The 21,817-nt window shown below is 26.2% G+C and overlaps 1 protein-coding gene and 1 long non-coding RNA gene across 3 annotated transcripts; one reads left to right on the top strand and one right to left on the bottom strand.

Annotated features, from left to right (window-relative positions):
• Positions 1 to 568: 568 nt before the first annotated feature.
• On the bottom strand, positions 569 to 21,550 carry LOC135928365 (transmembrane protein 256 homolog). 2 transcript variants are annotated; one of them, XM_065464820.1, is made up of 5 exons: positions 21,204 to 21,550; positions 9,869 to 9,906; positions 9,747 to 9,827; positions 3,140 to 3,193; positions 751 to 814 (listed from the first exon to the last, which is right to left on the bottom strand). In XM_065464820.1, the coding sequence occupies exons 1-4, from the start codon at positions 21,394 to 21,396 to the stop codon at positions 3,161 to 3,163; spliced, it is 345 nt and encodes a 114-aa protein (XP_065320892.1). In that variant the 5' UTR covers positions 21,397 to 21,550; the 3' UTR covers positions 751 to 814; positions 3,140 to 3,160. The 2 variants fall into 2 exon arrangements, with proteins under 2 accessions (XP_065320891.1, XP_065320892.1); XM_065464819.1 differs by lacking the exon at positions 3,140 to 3,193 and having other exon boundaries at positions 569 to 814.
• LOC135929035 (uncharacterized) lies at positions 13,960 to 14,379 on the top strand. Its single transcript, XR_010572457.1, has 3 exons — positions 13,960 to 13,992; positions 14,056 to 14,215; positions 14,306 to 14,379. It is a non-coding gene; the product is annotated as an uncharacterized LOC135929035 (long non-coding RNA).
• Positions 21,551 to 21,817: the final 267 nt, after the last annotated feature.

The raw sequence follows: 21,817 nt of genomic DNA on the forward strand, positions 1-21,817 counted from the left end.
TATCGATATCGGAGTGGATTTATGATCTATATATCAAATTGCGGAAAAGGAATAATCGCTGGGAAATGCAATCTTTTCAAAAGAAAATATGTCGATTAATACGAACGCTAGGTAAATCAAGCGGATGAGGGTCAAAGTTTATAAATAACAAAATATATGTTAGCAGCAATGTGTTTTTTATAAACTTTAAATCGTTTTTTGTGCACTTTTAAAATTTAAAATCTGATTATTGGGTAGATATTCCGCTATGTTTGGAATACCTACCCTAAAAATTTCAGACAATCTTGCCATTTTATATCAGTTTTTCCTAGGATTTTATATAAATGACTCAAAGGGCAAATTGTCTACAATTCATAAATGTATTCTAAACATGCTCGAATATATTTCTGGTAAAATTAGATTTTTAAGTATAAAAAATGCCCTCAAAAATGATTTAAAGTTGAAAAAATAACACATTGCCAGAATAAACACATGGCCAACAACATATATATTATGTCATATATAAATATCGTAGTGGGAATGTCTATAATTCCATAAATTTGAATATTTATTTATGAATATCTCTATATTTTGATATAATATTAATAAACGAATTTAGATTAAAACAAAAAGACGATTAAAAATACATATTATACAAATAATTTAAATCGAATTATTAATGAAATAAAATTTATAATAAAAATGTGAGCCAACCACCAACAGATAACATCGAGCCAAATGGTGTTAACATGCTATAATTTGAAGAGTCAAGTAATGCATATATATAACAGCTTCCACTAAATACCAAAAGGCCGCTTAGAAATAAGGATCCAGTCTATATTATTTATTTTATAATATAATAATTATGTTATATAAGTATCTTGTCAAGTAAGTTATATGATTTCATCCTTCGCATAACATTCACAAGCCATGCACTGAATAATGAAATCGAAAGATTTTTTTATGTATATGGTTTCTAATTAATGTTTTCTAAATAATCAGCTGAAAATATTTGTCGCAACGACATATATTTTATACTAAATAATTATTGTCGTCCGACTATTTTACTAAACTTATCATTTAATTATTTATAATCTTGTTTCAAGTAATAAAAATTAATCAAATCTAACTCAAACTTCCTCATGATTGAATAAGTACCTAAGAGTCATAATAATGATGAACAATCTATCTCATCGATGCAATAAAATAAAATATGAAAAAAATAAATGAGGGTGACCTAAATAGGGCTCTCAAATTAACATCCATTGAAAATAAATTAACTCCACCAAATTCTGACACATTTCTGCTTCCCAATTTTCACCCCCCTGACTCCTGACTCGTATACATCCTTACCCAATATACTAGACTACCATATCTAATGATAAAATAATTCAATCCATAAATTCCTTCAACAAATTCTCTGGAGCAGGGTTAAATGGTTTTCGCTCTTCTATTCACTTCCTCATAAAATCCAACACACACCATAAAAAATATTTTTGAATGTTTTTAAAACGTTTTTAAATAATCTTTTAAACGAAGACATTCCTGAACAGATTCACCAAATTCTTTATGGGGCTAACCTTATCGCTATACAAAAACTCAGTGGAGATATCAGCCCCATCGCAATCGGTTCTGTATTCAGGAGATTACTTGCAAAAATAATAATAACACGAGTCAAAACTGTAGGTGTTAACTTACTTAGCACATATCAAATTTTTCCGAGTCAAGGGAAGCTGCGAAATAGCCTCTCACGCCATTCGTATATATATCCAAAATTCTCCTCTTAACACTGCCATTATCAAGCTTATTTTAAAAATGTCTTCAACAGCATATCTCGTAAACATTTCTTAAAATATTTTTATCCCAAATTCTGAGATTATTCAAAATTCTTCCAAATATCTTATGGCATTATTCAAATATAGACTCCGACAAAGGTATCCAGGAAGGGGACACACTTGGACATCTCCTATTCTGTCTTGATATTCTCTACCTTAAATCCAAATTTGACTTGAATTTAAACATATGGTATCTAGATGATGGAATCATTTGTGGATCCCTTCCATTAGAAGTTTTATACTTTCTTGAACAAATCCCAAAATATAGGACTCACTCTTAACAGGCCCAATGCGGAGTTTCATTGATAATAATTCCACAGAGCTATCGGGCTACAATAGACCTTAATAACCTTACCCTATTAGGACCACCCCTATCAAACATCCCTCCATCTGAGGCATCATTATCCAAAATTTTTAACTCTTTAACATGTAAAATTTTTTAAATATACTACCAGCTTACCTAAAATTTTCATTTATTTTGATCCTCTTCGTTTTTCCTTTTGAAAAATTTCATAGATATTTTGGTAACACTTTTTAAATCTTTTGTGGAAAAATTTTTAAATCTAAATTTAACTACGTTCAACTAGGAATTAACTCAATACCTAGAAAATGGGGAGGAGGGGGGTCTTTGACTTAATATCCCTCATACCCTGTCCTTTTCATGTATTCCCGTTTAACATAATTCATTAATATCTAGTATCATATATCTCAACGATAACTTAATAGATCAGGCTCTAACAATGTGGCAAAACAATGTCTCTATTGATACACCTTTTTCCACAATAGTAATCCACAAAAATATTTTTCACCTCTAATATAAATTTTTTTTACAAATTTATATTCTTCTTTATCCCTTGAGGACATTCAACATTTCAAAACGAAGATAAAATCTGAGGCTATGAATGACTGCTGCAACTGTAAAGTAAAAACCTGGAGAATCTCTTAATTAATGAACAACTAAGAGTCTTTAGAATATAGACTCGGATGCGACCTAGTTTACCCTCATCATTGCATGATACTATTAAATGCCAATTAAATGCCAAGGGAAGGCATTATCTCAATATCAAAAGTCAAGGTCGACATCAACGTCACTCTTCAGTAAATAAATTATTCCTCCTATTAGAAAATGGATCACATACCTAAAATTCTAGAATCATGCAACCTCTAAACAGGTGACGACCTAAGACCGACGGTCTGACCACTATCCTCCGAGCCATTAGCAAATCCCTTAATTGGAATTATACAGATGTCTCATCCTTCCCGACTAATATTAATAGCAACTTGCTTACTCAAGAAGAGACTAAAAAAATAAACAAATCTAAAACCTGCCCAATTTTATATTCTCATTAATAGCAACGTCTACCAATGGACAGCCGCTCCTATAAATTTTATTTAAAAAAAATTATCTCAGAAAATTAAATCACAAACATATGAACCTAGGGATCTATTTCTTAGACAGAACATACAAATTAATATTTTTAAATAAATAAATGTTATATTGATATTGTTAAAATAAAAAGTAAAAAGTCACTCACAGTAACAAAAATTGTTGAAAAAATATATAAGATTTTCTTGAATAGTTAATTGCAAAGTATTACACTCAAAATACATTCTATTTTAAATATTAGCAAAAAGTAGGGACCCGAATTTATTTATAGCGGTTCAGCATATAAAAATTTACAATGGTTACGGTTCGGTTGCGGTTCATAAGAAAAAAATTTAAAGGTTTGGCTTGGTTCATCTACTAATTGTAAAAGTTTATAAAGGTTCATTGCAGTTAAAAAAAATTTTAAATCATATTTATTGAAGTAACAGGATTATATAAATATGAATACTATTTATTAAAATTTTTACCATCACTTAAATTAATATATTGTTTATTTATAAAGTAGATGAAATATGAAATTAATTTATTTTTATTATAAGTATCTATGAATACTATAAAAAAAAATATATAGAAATCATAATTGAATAAGAATTTATTAATGTGTTTTTATTCATTTTAGCCCTAATCATAGAATTTAATGAGTGCTCAATAGAAATATTATGGCTAGATTTCGATATTTGCGCTATCAATTTGCAAAGCCACACACATCATATAGATATTATTAGTTTAAAGGTTTATGAATTTCTCTAAAAAACAGGTTTGAAGAACTTTGCAAATACTTGCATTTCAAGCAACACAAAATCTATTCTCCATAATAAAAGTTATAACACTACTAATGCTTTAAAATATACTCAAATGCCAAAATTCAATTAATAATATATAAAATTAAAACCTTATAAATTTGATCATTTTGAAATTTAGGAATAATGACTCTTCTATCAAATTACTCGCGGGTAGGTGGTGATATTATACTTAAATTAATTAAATAAATGCAACTAAATTAAAAATATACAAATTGGTTATTTATATATATTGCATACTAAAATAGTGAAAATAGGAATATGGCTCTAATTCTATAAGAAGCAGTTAAAAGATTGTTGATCAATTTAAGTCACAATCAAAAAATTAATACATACCTCTTATGGATATTAAACAAATATTTTGATAATTTAATAATTAGAAAATAGATTGATACCTTAAAACGACGCAAATATAGTAAAATATGTAATATCACAAGGAAAAAATGTAAAATTTTTTATTTTGGTTGAAACTCCTAATTCACAAAGGTTTTTTTACTACTTCAAAATTTTTATATCGGTTCAGATATTTATAAAGGTTTATAACGGTTTTGGGAATGAGAATTTTATCCTTGATTTGATGATAGATGTTAATTTTATTAGATACCAATATTCAATTTTTATTTTTTTACCCCTTCCCCCTTCCTTCAGACCTAAGTCCAACCCATTAAGACCAAGAGTGAAATCTATTATTTGAGTCAAAACATTTTTAATTAGCATTTATTTAATACCCATATTAATATTTTATAAAAATATTCCTCCTAAAACCTAGCCTCACCCACTTAGAGTGATAATTACCATTACAATCAAAAGATATTTATATACATTTCATCTGATACCAATATCGATTTTTTATTTTTTACTCCACCCCCTTCCCTCCAGACTAACGCAACTTATTTAACAAAAATAATTACTATTATTTGAGTCTAAATATTTTTTAATTACCTTTTATTTGATACCAATATTATTGTTTTGTGTTGATTAAAATATTCTTGACCCCTCCCCCCCCCCCAACCTAGATTCGCCCACTTAGAGTGATAATTAATATTACAATCAAAAGATATTAAAGACATTTTAATTATCTTTTATTAGATACCCACATAAATTTTTGGTGTTGATTAAAATATTACTGCCCCTCTAGACCTGGAATTGCACACTAGGGAGAAGAATTAATCTCCTGGATATAATATTTGATTAGCTATCGATTTATATCCATATTGAAGATATCTACTTTTATAAGACCAAAAAAATAAAATAAATAAATACATTAAAATTTGAGAACCCGTGAAAGCATAACGCAAAACTGCTACGGTAAGAGTAAAACGTTAAGCTGCTACGAATGTTAATTTATCGTATTTAGTCATGAGTTCAATTTTAAATTAGGGTATTGTTACACTTTATCACAAAATATGACAAAAATGTGACATAACTTAGGAAACAGATAATATCAACCAAATATTTCACCAGATTTATGTGATTACTGAGGCGAAAGCGAAGTTATATGATTTTGAGAAGCCTTGATTGTGCATAGGCAAACAATCGCTCCAACATTAACGTAGACTCAATTGAGAATTATTAAAAAATAACCATTTTTATTAACAATTTTGGATATATTTTTGACTCAAATTAATGAATTTGTGATTCAGTAAATGGCTCTATTCAATTTATAAATACGATAATTTATAAATTCGTCTTAGGCAGGCGCGTACGCAGGAATTTGGTCTGGGGAAGGGGAGGGGGAGATAATAAAATTTTTTAAGAAATATTATTGTTATTTAAAAATATCAAGCATAAATTTATTACGACTAATAACTATTTCTAATACATAAATTTTAAATTAATGTGATTTATAAAAAAATTATATATATAAACCGGCATATAAAAAACTATAAAATAAAGAATTAAAAAATATTAAACGGATATAACTGGTGGCATATGAAAAACTATAAAATAAATGTGAATTATAAAATATAAAGTGAATATAACCACCATATGAATCACTTAATAGACCCAAAATAGAAGAATTTTATGAGCCTTTAAAATTTATATATAAAGTATAAAAAAATTTAATGATGGAAATATAAATTTAATACACAAAAAGTTTCTTAGGAATAAATGTATTTATATGTTATATATTTACAATGTAAAATCCAATCTTCTTTGGGATTAAGCAAATTTTCCAATTATCTCACCCTTGCTTGGCGTCAACTACGAATATTCAAAAGATTCAAACCATTCAATCTACTTTCAGAAGTTGTACTTCTTAGGTATGTTTTTCAGAGACCTGCAGGCCCGACCCCAGACCAGACCGTATTTTAATTTTTTTAAATATACCCAAGAAGGGCCCGAAATAAATCTAGGCCGTGCCCTGCAAATGGTACCTCTGCATGCAGGGCTCTGTTATTCTTCTTAAAAAAAGAGAATGTTCTCTCATTAGTTTACATGGGAGGAGTTGCTAATATATATAACCATTTTAATACATTGGGAATATAATCTAAAATGTGTTTGAAATATGCAAACCATTCATAGCATTTTTTGGGACTATATCAACCATAGTTAATCTTTTAAACATAGTTATTCAGCTAATAAGGCATCATAAGATTAACATCTTCTTGATAAATCTAATAAATATTTTTTTTTCTATCACTATCTGAAAAAGGTTGTGAAGGCTTTTGTGGAAGATCTGCAGATTGGTAAGTGCTGCATGATAAATTAAAAACCATTCATTTATTTGGGTTATAAATGTATCTAAGAGAGGGACATTTGTTTTATAATACTGTTCTACCGATCCTATATTAATGTTTTGACGATGAGCTTGCCTTGCTGCAAGTCGAGGGAGATAAATATCAAACATATATAGCTCTGCTTTAGACTCAACAATAACATATAAAATTCTTCATCAACATTAGCTCTAATTTCCTTGAGTTATAATAAAATGATCTCCACTATTCTAATCTTCTTAATCAAGTCAAGAAAGAAAGAAAGAAAGAAAGAAAGAAAGAAAGAAAGAAAGAAAGAAAGAAAGAAGAAAGAAAGAAAGAAAGAAAGAAAGAAAGAAAGAAAGAAAGAAAGAAAGAAAGAAAGAAAGAAAGAAAGAAAGAAAGAAAGAAAGAAAGAAAGAAAGAAAGAAAGAAAGAGATGTTTTTGAAAAGTATTACATAAAATAGTTGTATAATTAAATAATACATTCTGATTAGAAAAAAATTTGGAGTAAGTATTGAATCCAATAATTTTCTTGTTTCTGAGGAAATATTTTTTTCAGGCCATTGTGATATTTCAGTAATAGCATTAATAATCGGCTCTTCTAACTCCATAAAGGCTGTTACTGCTTTATGGCGGAGACTCCATCTCGTTAGACAAGCTTGCAATTTATTTCTTCCTGTTGGACAAGGAGTTTCAGAAATAATTATTATTTGAAAATGGTAGATAAATATTAAGCCAAAATTTGAAAATAATAGGTGAATATTACGCCAAGGAAAACTCGAAATCGATATTAATTGATAAAATAACTTAGTGATGTGATAAATAAATGTAATTAAATATATATTTAATATGAGATAGGATTAAATATTAACAAATATAAATTAATATGATAATATTTTTGAAAAATATATCCGGCATCTGCATTTTTTGGCTTGGGGGGGGCTGCCTCCCCCCACCCACTGCCTATGCGCCTGGTCTTAGGGTACATTAAATCTTGATATTAAAATTTAATATTTACCACAATTTTATTCAAAGGAAGCAGTATTTGATGACCAATTAATTTCATAATTCAAATCTTGGTATAAGATTAATTAATTAATAATCTTCCAAGAAACGCAATGAAACCATTGCACACTTTATAATTTTCAAAATATATTAAAATTACTTGTATATTTTGGCAACAATACCAATTAGTACAAATACAAATGAAAAGACCTTTTCTACGGAGAATAAAAACCTATCTTAGAGATACGTCATCAGAAAATCGATTGAATGGACTAGCTCTACTTAATATACATATACATAGATTTAATCTTCTTTTACAAACGAAGCTAAAGAATTTTTATATGCGTCAAAAAATTCAGATAAAAATTTTTAGATATAATTATGGTTCCTTTTTGGGAATACAATTATGAAATTGTATTTTTAATTTTATAGTGTTTTAATTTTAGTGTTTTAAATATGACAGAAATTTTTAATAAAGTATTTATAAAAATGATTTTAAAAAAATTACAAAACAAATTGTCGAAAATGTGAATTAAATTTCCATTTGTGAACGATATTCTTTTTATATCATTTTATTGTGATTTACAAACCGGGTTAGATTTTTAACAATATTACATTCGCTCTTAAATATTTTGTATTTCCCAATAGTTTATTATTTGTGTTCGAAATTGTCATTTTTTTAATATAAGATTAGTTCTAATTAATTTTATATGATGATTTTAGTAAATTTTTAATGTTCCAAAAAATTATTTCAATATTAAAATATTACCCTCCCCCCTCCCCTCCGGAGAAAATTTTGGATCTGAGAGATATCTATCTCTACCATTAAATGAAGATCCATTATTTAATTATTTAAACTTGTTTAAATTTATGCTATAGTTGCAAGGGTTGTGATATTTATAATTTTACCTTACCTCCTGTACCTTTTAAACCTTTCAAACATATCTCTAACTCTTAACTAACAGCGTAGGTCATGACAAATAATTTTCATTAAATAAAACAAGCCTTTTTTGGTAGTCTCAAGTTGTTATTACCATTACTCTCATTGCAAACTGATTTTAATTCAATTAAATTAAAGATGAGATATTCAAATTATAAATTTGGTAAATTATTTATTTTTCTACTTTATTATTGTTCTTCTTTATTTATTGTTTTCCTTTATTTATTTTTATCCCAAAAACTGGCAAAGAGTTAGATATGACTAAATAAAATTTGTACTGAAAAAATTTATAAATAAAATATGGATTCATCTAATTTTAATAAACCTAGGACATATTTTAAAATTATATTCATCAACTTTAAAAATTTAGATGATAAACATTACATTCACAAACTCTATGTCATTCCAGCAAAGGCTGAGCCTCTTCCTCCTAACCCCCTCCCCCTCCAGAAGACTGGGTTAGGACGATTTCTTAAATGGATATAGGTGAAAAAGTTTTTTTTAAGACTTCTTAAGATGTCAATTAAACTTTAGTAATATCTTTCTCATCATACACGGTCTAAAGATTTTTTATTGAAGGTTTAAGAAAAATTTTAAAGTGAGGAGCTAGAAGTAGGCACATAAATAATATATAGGTCTAGTAATTCTATAAATGTTTGTTAAGCTGGATTCATAGTAAAAGTTTAGGCAAATTTCATGTTTTCATTAGGCAAACTAAGAATATATCTTTTAAATATCATTACAATTTAAAGAAAACTCAATGAATTGCAAAAATTGAAAATAAGCAGATTTAACAAATAAATACTATTTAACATTCAGGAATCCAAGTGAGTAGAACCTTTGATCTGAAATAAACTTTTATAACTTCCCAAACAGATACCCAATTTTTAAAAGAAGTGGGGGAACGAACCTTGATAACTTTCTAGATTAAAATCGTATTTTTTAAATTTAGTTGTAATTTAATACCATTATTTGAAAATTGAGATACTCTGGGGTGTTATCATGGGTTATACTTTAATCTCTTGGTAGAAACCTAACCTTTGCTTTAAACAAAGGTTGGGTTCCCTGGTAACGTTATAATAAGTAAATATATTATTTACCAAAAGTGGTTTTTTTGATAATGGTACGAGCATCAATGCGATAGAGCTAATAAAATGAAACTGTTTGGCTGTTTGATAAACCTATAAAACTATATTATTATACATCAAATTTAATATATTACTTGTTTAGATTTAGTGGAGATATTTTTTTCTTCTATTACTATAATGTATTTTTGTAAGAAGCAAATAAAGGAATTATAAATTTTAACAACTTTTGGAAAAATTAAAATTATAAAAATGGAATTCTATTCAATAATAAAATGGAATTTAAAAAAAAACCTAAAAAAAGAGACAAAAAGGTTTTAGGAATCAGGAATATATTAACAATTGGCAGTACAAACCGTTCCTAACCTTAGATCAACCTATTCCTCATAGGTTATGTCTCAAATTTCTTACATATGTTTTTTATATATTATTTGCAGGGATAGGCATAATTACTCAAAAATTTAATTAATTCCTAATTACATTTACTTATAAAATTTTTAATTCCTTTTATAAAAACGGTAAATAATTATTTTTTCATGTAATCTGATTTTCTAGAGTATTTTTAATTATATAATTAAACTTCCTTTTATAGCAAGATTAAAGCAGGATTTTATTAAAAATTATAAAACGAGAAACTTTATTAAATAGCATATAATGTAATTATATTTATTTTATATTACAATTTTTTTATATTTTAAAAATATAAAGATTTTACTCGTTCAATAAAAAATATAAAATCATATCAGACATTTACATGTAAATTATTATAAACATTATATTTGTACATTGTTAAGAAATGCTATAAAATTCTGTGTTACAAAATGGAATATTATTTATGTCGTCTAAATATAATTAAATATTACAGGCATTATACACTAATAAACAAAAGATATTGAAAATATTTTTAACTATATTTAAGAAAAACGTAGATAATTTTTTTAAGGTATTTATTTTTATTTTTCAAACAGTCTGTTATTTAAATTAAATATGTTCTATATAACTTTTCCAGTTGCAATGCTAAATAATCTTTATTCAGGTACTGATGAAGACAACAATACTATGACTTATTATAACAAAATTTGCATTAAATCATTAGCTACTTGATGACTTATTTTGGATGACTTTGAGAAAAATATTCTGGTAAAGTTTGTTGAATATTTATTTTTTATGATTCTAAAAAATTTCAATGATTAAATTGTGTTAACATTCTTTAAAGGAATAAGATTAACATAAAGTTAATATGTAAATATACCTTCCTATCTTTTAGAAAATTATTGGGGGTTTGATTCAGGCCCTTTACGATTAGATTGCAGAGAGAACAAGCAGTTCTTGTGATTTTTCATTTTTACTAGTTATTTTAAAAAATTTCGATTGAATATTGACAATTTAGATTTTTCTTCTACTGAAAGTAAAATTGTATTTGAAGAGAAAATTTTGGAGTTATCGTCAGAGTCCAAGATAAAAGTTAAAGATTAATCACTCTATGTTTCCACCAAAAATATGAATGAAATTTTACAATTATTAATAGTTTTAAATATAAAAAAATGATTTATTAAGCGTTTTTCATAAAAAGGAATTAAATAAGAAAAGAAATTATAAATGTAATTAGGAATCATACTGTTAATTCCTAATTATATGTCTGAAAAAATGTAATTAATTATAATTACTAGCCCTTTTTTAAAAAGTGGAATTAACTATAGTTACTAATTATAAAAAAGGAATTGTAATTATGATAATTACTGTCCAACCTTGATTATTTGTTACGAAGTACTATATATTTCTAAGTGCTAATACTCAAAAAATGTATGGATATTATATTCTAAACGCTAAAAAAGGAAATATGATAACTCTTATTAGTAAAATATATAAATATGATAAGAGAAAAGTCATAACTTTTATGATAAAAAATAATTTCCTGATAGGGCTAGGGCTCATGTTTTCACACTTAATATAAAAAAACAATAGTCGAACTAAAAAAAACGTCATAATACCCAGCGATCGTAACTAATTATTTACCGGGGTAAGCATTACAAACATTAGAAATAATAAATGTGAATGTAAGAATATTTTTTCGATGACAGACTACATATGCCAGTGCTAAAGGCAATTGTGACGAACAGCCATGAATTATCATTATTTGGATTATCATGGATTTTTGTATTTAATTAAAACTAACAAAAAAGTACTAAATTGGTTAAATGCAGCAAATATTAGGGAGGAGATAAAATTCAATAAAGATTTTAAGAAATATTTAAGGATAAACTAATGTAAAAATACACGTTAAAGAAATTACAACGCCTATGGCTATGCCATCTAGACACATGCTTTAAACAAGAAATAATAAGTGGAGGATCCCAACGATCAATCCAATTGAATGGGCTGCTCCAAATGTAAACATTTTAAAGAAAGATGATAGTTAGATTTTTGAAGACTTTTATACAACAATCCTCATCTAAAAGTTGATCATTACTTACTACCAATGCCTGAAGACATTACAAATAGTAGAAGGTCCTAAATTCACTACATTAGATTGTCGTGACGCTTACCTTTAGATGTCGATTGATTAAAAACGCAAAAAATACCAGGTTATTACGACACACCTTGGATATTTTTGTTATCATAAAATTAGGTAATGCTTATGGAAAAATTATACCAAATATAGGAATTCTTAGATATTATTACAGCACACACCCAGACCAGAACATATTCAATCACTACAACATGTATAAAATCTATTGCTAAATATGGGGATCAAAATTAAACTATTTTTTTTAAAATTTTAACATATTTAATTAAGAATTTCCTTATTAATTATAAACTAACATATATCGACAGAGGAATTAGACTGTTGATTAAGAAGGGTGGTTTCAGAATGTATAAAGGGTAATAATTATCAAAGACACCTTATCGCCCTGCAATACAGACACACCAATAGGGATAGCCAGTAACACCTCAAAGAAAGAAATAAATAAAGAGAGAAAGAGAAAATTGGTTAGGGGCTACCACTTTTGTATAATTTCAGAATGTGGAGAAATCATATGCTTCTATAAACCGTGAAGCCTATCCGTATTTTTTTTCTAATCAACATGAAATTTTTAAATTATATGATAAAATTAGGTTATATTCAGAAAATTAATTTATAACCTTACATTAGATTGATAGATATTAATCTCAACATTATATATATTTTCTTTGGGACATCTAGGAAATATTTTGATTTGCTAATAATTTAGGAAATACTTTGATTTTATAATCATTTTAGAGGCAAATCTCTTTTATTCATGTTTTTTTTTTAAATTGCATAAAAAATTAAAAAGTTTTAGATTTTTTTTTAGAATTGTCGCTATTTCTAGAATTTTTGAGAGCGTTTTTATTCTCGACTGAAAAATGCTTATTTCTTTATTTTGCTTAAATTTTTAAACTTTGCTAAAACCCCTTTTAGAGCTTAGAAGTCAAATTTTAAGTAGAGCATCCTAATTCTTGACGTTTTAATAACCTTCGTTATATTTCATCTCCATGTTTTCTGGTATATAAAAAAAATATACTTCTAAATATCATAAATATATTTATGATCAAAATGTCCTAACAATTTCAATATAATTAATGGAAATGTAAGATGAAAAACTCATCGAAAAATATTAAATAAATTAAAATTAAAGCAAAATTGATTTCCTATCATCAATATCGGTAAGATGAGTTGTGCTGATAATTAATACTCCTCAAAAAAATATTTTATCAAAGTAGCATTTTTTGAAAATTTTAAACGTAAATATCTAAATCCTTTATAATATCCAAATATAAATAAAATGTTCATCTTTAAATATTTACAACAGAGCATAAAAAATTTCATTTGTCGGACAAGCTTGTTGTTTTCCTTATGAGGCAAAGATACAATACTAATTATTTATAAGAAAAATGGAGAGAGCTCGCCATAATTACAATAAATATTTTATTGCATTTCATAATGAAATTATTAAATATAAAAAAATTATCTTCAATTGATACAATTTTTTATTTTACATAAATTATAACCCCTAAGCAAAAATAGAATATATAAATATAATTTAAGTAATATTATTATATCTGCCATAGCAATTTTTTCGCTATTTTTTATGAAAAATAATTTTTTTAAATTTGCAGAAACGTGGTATTATTAAATTATATTAAAATATTTTTATAACCGCCATTAGCAATTCTTTTTCTACGAAAAGTGTATAAATAATTTATACAGATTTGTAGAAATATAGTGCATATAAAATAAGTTAAACCATCCTATTTCGCTCTTTTTAATGACTTATTTCACATTTGATTGATTTAAAATTAGTATTACTATTAATCACTAACTATGGAGTTGTGACATAGGAGCAACAAATGGAGGGGAGGGGAGCTTGTGGACGTTTCCCCCTTCGGAAATTTGCCTGTTCTCCTATTATTTTTTAGATACTAGCCGACCACAAGCTAAGATCATCAAAATGTTCGCCCAAGTAAATTTTAATGTCTAATTTTTTTAAAACAATCATATTATATTCTAATTAATTTGTAATTTTTTAATTTTATTTTCTTTAAATGGGTAGAGTAAAGACAACAAATATTCATATTCGTGAGATCTATATGTCATAAAAAATAGCGGCAGTTATAAATGCAAAGGTAAATGTAACACAATTTTAATATAGCTAGGCGAAAATAAAGATATTTTAGAATGGTAGGGTAATAATTTTAAATAGAATCACATATTTTATTTTATATATATTTTAATAATTAATATTCAAAATATTTTATATTAAATTTTGTACATTATATATATTAGTATTTTTTTTATAATAAAGTTTTTGTAATTTTTGCCGAGTGTTCATGATTATTTTTAAATTAAAATTAAGTATCAACGAAGATGTAAAGTATTTAGATTGATAAAATAAAATGAATTTTTTATTTCATGGTATCTCGTTGTTTGGCGCTATCTTTTTTAAATAAGTAAATCTTTGAATATTGTTTGATAATTTCTATTTCTATATGTATATTAGAATTTTTAAGCCTCTGAAATTTTTTAACTTATTAACTCTTAATTTTTATTTATATAAATAATATCTAAAAAAAATTTCATGGATTGATGAAAGTGATTTTACAAAAGCTACATTTCTTTTTTGGTAAACGAGAACTGTAAAGTAAAGAACTATTTAGAGTAATAAAAAATATTTACTCATCCTTCAGATTCTGTTCTTTTATTCAAAGGCAGTTTTGAAGGGCTCTTCCTCGCTCTTAACCCCGATGCTACTTTTCCAATAAATCAAGTTAATGATTTTCCACCAACTATCTACAATTTTGGCTTGGGTTATGAATGGCTCGAAACTATTTTATTCTATTCAACAACATACGCTTAGCAATAGGCTTTCGTTTAGGAGGTGATATCGTCATACCTCACCCTTCAAACATACCTATTGACAACCTTGGTGATCGTCCCCTATATTACCTCTCACCATATACGCCACCAAGCTGTAAATGCGATTTCCGCTCAGTTAATATTCCATCGACATTCACTGTAATTTCGATGGCAATTTTAGATCGTAGAATGCAACTCATTCTAGCCTAGGATTACAGACGCATTGATCATTTTGTGCTTTCCTTTAACTCTAATTCTATGGTCAGAGAGATAAAAAAATTAATAAGTATAGCAACTTATACTTAATATCACATTAATTCCCAATGTCCGACACAATCGGTATATTTGGATCTAGAGCTCGGATTTTTTTTATAAACACCAGGCTAAAATGGCATTTAATTTTAAGTGACCCTTAGGAAGAATTTTATCTTCGCCAAAGGATATCAATTAATTCTTGTATATCAATCTCCTTTGGCATTTTCTATACGGCATTTTCTATACTTTTTAGATAATTTTATTTCTATTCTTTTTAAAATATATATTATTTTGATATAATATAAATATTACTCAAAAAACGTCGAGCTTTGGAAACTTTATAATTTTAAACGCATCATTTACTTTTTATAAAATTTCATATTTCATTAAAGAGAAATTAGAATTGTTATCAAAAGAAAATCTTACTAATAAAATAACGGCCTGAGGAATTATTGAAATACACACCAAGTTTTATTCCTGAATCTTTATAGCGAACTTGAAATACGGGATTCATATACCGATAACAAAACTCCTATTCTAAATCTACCATATAATCAAATGTGCAACGAATTAAAGGCTTTGGTTTATAAAAATATACAACCTTATATCTCTAGACAAACTAGAGAAAAATTTGTGAATAGCCTTTACTTACGCAATAAAAAAGTAAGAGTTCGATCAGTATGAGATGAGATTGTTAGGTAATATACAAGAAGGGTGAGGGCTGACTAATCATAATTTTGCTAATTATACTTTTAATAATTCTTTAATTGTATTTTAAAAAAGAAATCAAATTTTGCTTGTGTTGCGCATTATAATTTATGATTAGGAAATTTTTGAAAAAGGCGAACATCAGTAGTTTATATAATGGGAGTTCAAGCCCATATTTGAAAAAAAGTTAATTGAGGGCCTTGAGTTATTATTTGTCAAATTTTATGCCTTTTTTATAAAGGGACTCGATCAAATTTTACAAATTTTGATGATATTAAGTTCTATATATTTTTTATTAAAATATGAAATTTCATTTTTTTAAAAAAGACCCGTTTATTATTAATATTTCAAAGTGCGATAATTTTTTTAAGACAAAATATATTTCTTTTAAATAAATGAAATGATTATATTAAGATTTAATTATCTATTAAAAATGAATTCAATAAGATTTATAATGTACATATTTTTGTATAACTATTAGTGTATAAAAAAATATTTCTAAAAAAGAATGATATAAAAAAAATAAAGGGTTACTAAAGAAAGGACTATTAAGAAGAAACTATAAATATTTATTTTTTTAAAAAAGGTGGGGGTCATTTAAGGGGAATGGATGATTAGGAAGTTAGATCGATAAATTATCTGTCATACATAAAACCCCTAATTTGAATTTTAGGTGTTTAAACGTATTTTTTCCCTAGGTTTTTTGTTAATTTAAAAGCTAGGTCACGAAAGATATCCAAGGTGTTGGTAACTATGGGCATAAAAATTTCATTTGAAGGCTGAGGATTTGTTTTTTTAAGGTTTAGGCGTGGGCCGGGGCAAAGTGTGATTTGTTTAATTTAGCTGAGAAATCAATATCGATATAGTCAGGCGCTTCATGTTAACTGTGAATGCAGAGTAACTCCTCGTTCACAGTTAGCGCGAATTAGCTGCGTAGAACATAAAAATACTGCATATTTTGTATAATTCGCCGCATATTTAAAAATTTATTATTTTTTTTTCTAATTTTTTTTTTAAAATATGTATTTTTTTTATATGTCAAAATTTAAAAAAATTTAAAGTATAATTAATCTCAATATATGTATGATAAAAATTAAAAAAATATGATTAATCTATAAAATGTAATATAAAAAAATATAAAATATTAAAAGTATATCAATATCAGTGTCGAACGAAAGTTAGCTGATTTTGTTGGTTAAAATACTTTTATTGTAGAATTGTTTGGTACAAATAAAAATGCCAAATGAAATTAAAATTTTTCAAACTAAAATTAGCTATTGCTATTTCTCAACTCCTTAATTAGCCCAATTTAAGAAGTTTAAAGGCATATTTTTCATTCAAAAATTTATTTATTTTTTCTATCAGTTTTTACTATTATTTTTGAAAATCTTGAAACCAAATTTGTATTATTGTATAAAAAAAATAAAATAAGTATAAATAAAGGTAATGTATTATTAAAATGTTCATTAAATATATCAATGTCGATGATATAAATATTACTTGTGATTTTTAATTTATGTTATTTCTTAATTTTAGAAACTAATTATTTTTTTTAATTATAAAGAAATAAAAAAAATTTTAAAATATGTGAAGATTTTTTATATTAGTTTCGTTTTACATTTAGAACATTAAATAATTTTTCACTGTTGCGATTAGGATTAGCAACTATGTCAAAAATTGAAATAGGAAATAAAAATTTTTGTCTAACAAGGTGATTAATAGTGCAATTTGGTTATTTAATTTAGATTTTGCTTTCTAAATCCTTATCTTTCACTATTTTAAATTTTGATATAAATCATTGATTTTTTGCAATCACTTTTAAAATTGTGAAAAATTCAGAAATTCCTTATTTTAAAACATATCAATGAACTCGTTTTTTAAATACCTTCATATTTCTTTGAGAGGCACGGTATTTTCTCCATTACGAATTGAAGATATAAGGGTATGTTTGTTCATATTTTTATGACCCCCTTTAAAAATTTGCAAAACGTCAGTTGAGAATTGGCATAGGGATTTTATTCCATAATGCCAGCCTCCAACACAATTTGTTGTTCGGGCGACACCATCTAACGTATATTTGCGTATGTTCCACAATTTTATATTATAGAGAGCTGCAGACCTATAATTTATAACGAAAATATTTTCTAGAATTTCTAAATCATTGTAAAATTTTTTATATTTACATTTTATAATTTTTTAATCGTATTTTTAATTTTTCATATTTGTTTAATTTTATCATATAATTTTTTATATATAAATTTTTAATCGTATTTTTTAATTTTTCATATGTGTTTAAATTTTATCATATAATTTTATATATTATATATATTGCTATTTTAAATAATTATACTTAATATTTAGAAAAGATGAAATTTTTAACTTAGTAAATAAAATCGCGTAATGTAGCATGTTATAAAGTGTCGCAAGGCGGTCTCAGGCTAGGGAATGCTTTTAGACCAAGGAATTAAAGTACTAACTTTTTTATTCTATCATAAGAGGCCAACTGGTTTGAGAGTGGATAGCTGTAATTATATATTTTTTTAAATTTTATTCATTTCAACTGAGTTCTAACAAAGTTTTTATACTCTTTTCTTTTAAATTTTATTTTTTAACATTTATATCCAGAGTCAACTTATTAAATTAATATTTAATCAAAATCTACATGGGCTAATAATTTTAAGACACAAAATTAATTCTTTTTATATTTTATTAATAAATTTTAAAATATTTTTCAAAAAACATCTTTAGTTTGTCAATCTCCTTCCTAATATATTATATACAATAATAACACATCATAATAACCATGTGTTTGTGTTATTTAGTTTTAAGAATTGGGATAGAAACATTTTATTTGGACTGGACTATATATCCTTGTGGTTGAATCTTATGATTGTATTCAATTAAATACATAACATAATTTTAAATTATATCGGACTTATTTTTAAAGATAATTATTTTATTTTATACACTTTGTTTGAATGTTATATATTAAAAATACGCTATATATTTCTTGCATGAGGTGATTTTACGTTTTCTATTTTTTGTAACTTCCCAGATTACTCCAAAATAAATGGTTTAAAAGCATTGGAAAACATTTTATTTGGACTGGACTATATATCCTTGTGGTTGAATCTTATGATTGTATTCAATTAAATACATAACATAATTTTAAATTATATCGGACTTATTTTTAAAGATAATTATTTTATTTTATACACTTTGTTTGAATGTTATATATTAAAAATACGCTATATATTTCTTGCATGAGGTGATTTTACGTTTTCTATTTTTTGTAACTTCCCAGATTACTCCAAAATAGATGGTTTAAAAGCATTGGAGAAATGGGTATAACATTTTAGTAATAATAACGATAAATCAACACCCTTGGAAAAAATATGCTAGCAAATATTCTCTATTACCTATTTTGAAAAATATTAAGAAACGTTACTGATTTTGGGGATAATAACTAAGCCATTTTACAAACCCTGCCGATGACCGGCACTTGGCCTCGCGTAATTTTCATATTACTCTCGCAAAATAAAATTTTTACCAAATTTCTCCCGCAATTTAAAGTTTTGACTTGGCAACCCTCTCCTACTAGTCCTAAATCCATATCTATCCTCTTAAACATTTCTCACACACTCTCTACCTTAAAGATTTTGTATGAATATTATCCTCCCACAATGCTCTTCTGATGAATACTGCTTCTCCTTTTTTTGTACACTGGATTGATAGTTAATAATGAAGCCCAAATAAAACATTAGCTAAAGAAATCTTCAATTCTCCATTATACTTACTCTAAGTATCTCTCACATTCAAATCAGGGTTTTAGAATCCGTTCTACGGTTCACCTTTTAATCGCAGTGTTCGTATCTTTAAGGCTTTAAGCCGATTCGCGAGTTCCTGAATCCGATTTGCAACTCTCTCAAGTTTTTGTTATCTGATATCTTAGTAAATAAGCATTTCAACTTGCTCATCATCTACATTTCAAAAGGAATGGGATTTTTTCTTTGTTCCGTTAAATTTCTCCTTTTATAACTAGATGAATTCTATCATTTCACATTGGAAAATTTTTGAGCTTCAGCGTGATAGCTCTCTTTAGAGAAATGGGCATAATTCCTTTTTGCCTATTTCTCAAACCTAGACAGTGTGAAAAACGATATTATTCCCAGGGCCCTAAAAAGCTAAAATCCCATACTCCTTAAAACCTTAATCGATAACAAAAGGCCTGATGGCTTTGCTCTTATCCCTTGAAAGAAGAGATGAGGATTGTTTCTAGAACAATATTTTTCAATAGCTCTGCAAAGGTCTTGATTGTGAACTAATTACTTTAAAAATCCACCAGTCCCTGCACTGTAAATAATTGCGAGATTGGCATTCTTACTATGCGGTTATAAAGAATATAATTCTAATACTTTTCAAAAAAAAAGTTTAATTCCATCCTTGAATAAGTGGTAGAAAAAGGGCTAAGAATTAAAAGATAAGTACTATGCAGAAAAATCGAGATCAAGATGAAAATTGACACGATACAAATATTAACAGCATATCGCAATATTGAACAATCAGGAAAGTCGCCGATTGATCTAATAATAGATGAATACAACTAGATAAAATGCCAAAATCCCCTCATAAAAAATGTAAGACACGAAAAATGAGATATGCAGAATTTGATAATCATGAATTAGTGTTGGTAAAAACGAAATACAACTGGTATAGTGATAATGAGAAAATAACATGAGAGCCAAGCGTTTGAGGTCAAAGAATATAGAAAAATAAAAAGAATGCCGATCCACTAACGGGATGAGCTTAATTAAATAATTCAGAATGACTAGTCATGACGCAACAAGCTTGGAATCTGAAGATACAAAAATAGATATCAAGAACTATCCGAAAATAAATTCCTTATAGGCAAGAGGAAATAAAATGCTTTGAATAAATAAATAAAAGTATGTAAAATTTGAATGGAAAATATAAAATTTTTATAAAGATATTCAAGTTCCTATTTTTATGTAGATATGTAAACTTAAATTTAATCAAATAAATATCTGCTTTGCTTAGTTTTGGAAGTGCAACAAAAAGGATTGTGTTCGATATAAGTATTTTAGAGTTAAACTTAAAATCTCAAATTTTACCATGCTTTCCATAAGCTGCCAAAAAATAGGCCGAAGCAGCAGATAGGGATCCTAATCCTAAGAAAAATTTTTGTGTTTGATTGAATATGAAAATATTTTTTTCCTTTTCTAATACAGAAGTAGAAGCGTGATATGTAATTTTTTTTAGCAATTGATCAAAGCTGTCAATGTGATTAACACTCATATTCTTCATATTTTTACTGGGATGGAATCGTATTGTAATCTACAAAGGAAATCGAATTAAAACAGTTAATTTATATTCAATATTAAAAAAATTTTTTATTAATTAAAAAATATTTTTTTGAGCCTTATAAAAATTATACTTTGTTAGACATAAGAAAAAAAAATATAAATGGTAATATAATTTTATTTAGCCTACGTGATTTTAATAACGTAATATAAAGATAAACAAAAATACAAAATAAAATAATAACATGTTAAAGGTTATCGTTTATAGTTTATAGTTAAAAATAGAATTTCTAAAATAATAATGGATGTTTATAAATAAAATTAATTGCCTCATTTTAATAACACTTTAGTATACAATTTTTTTATATCGAATATTTAGCCACCCAAAATTTTATTATTGTCATTCTTGTTGTAAAATTATTATG

The sequence above is a fragment of the Gordionus sp. m RMFG-2023 genome, chromosome 4 (assembly GCF_954871325.1).
Source record: "Gordionus sp. m RMFG-2023 chromosome 4, tfGorSpeb1-WG-v2, whole genome shotgun sequence".
NCBI lineage: Eukaryota > Metazoa > Nematomorpha > Gordioida > Chordodea > Parachordodidae > Gordionus > Gordionus sp. m RMFG-2023.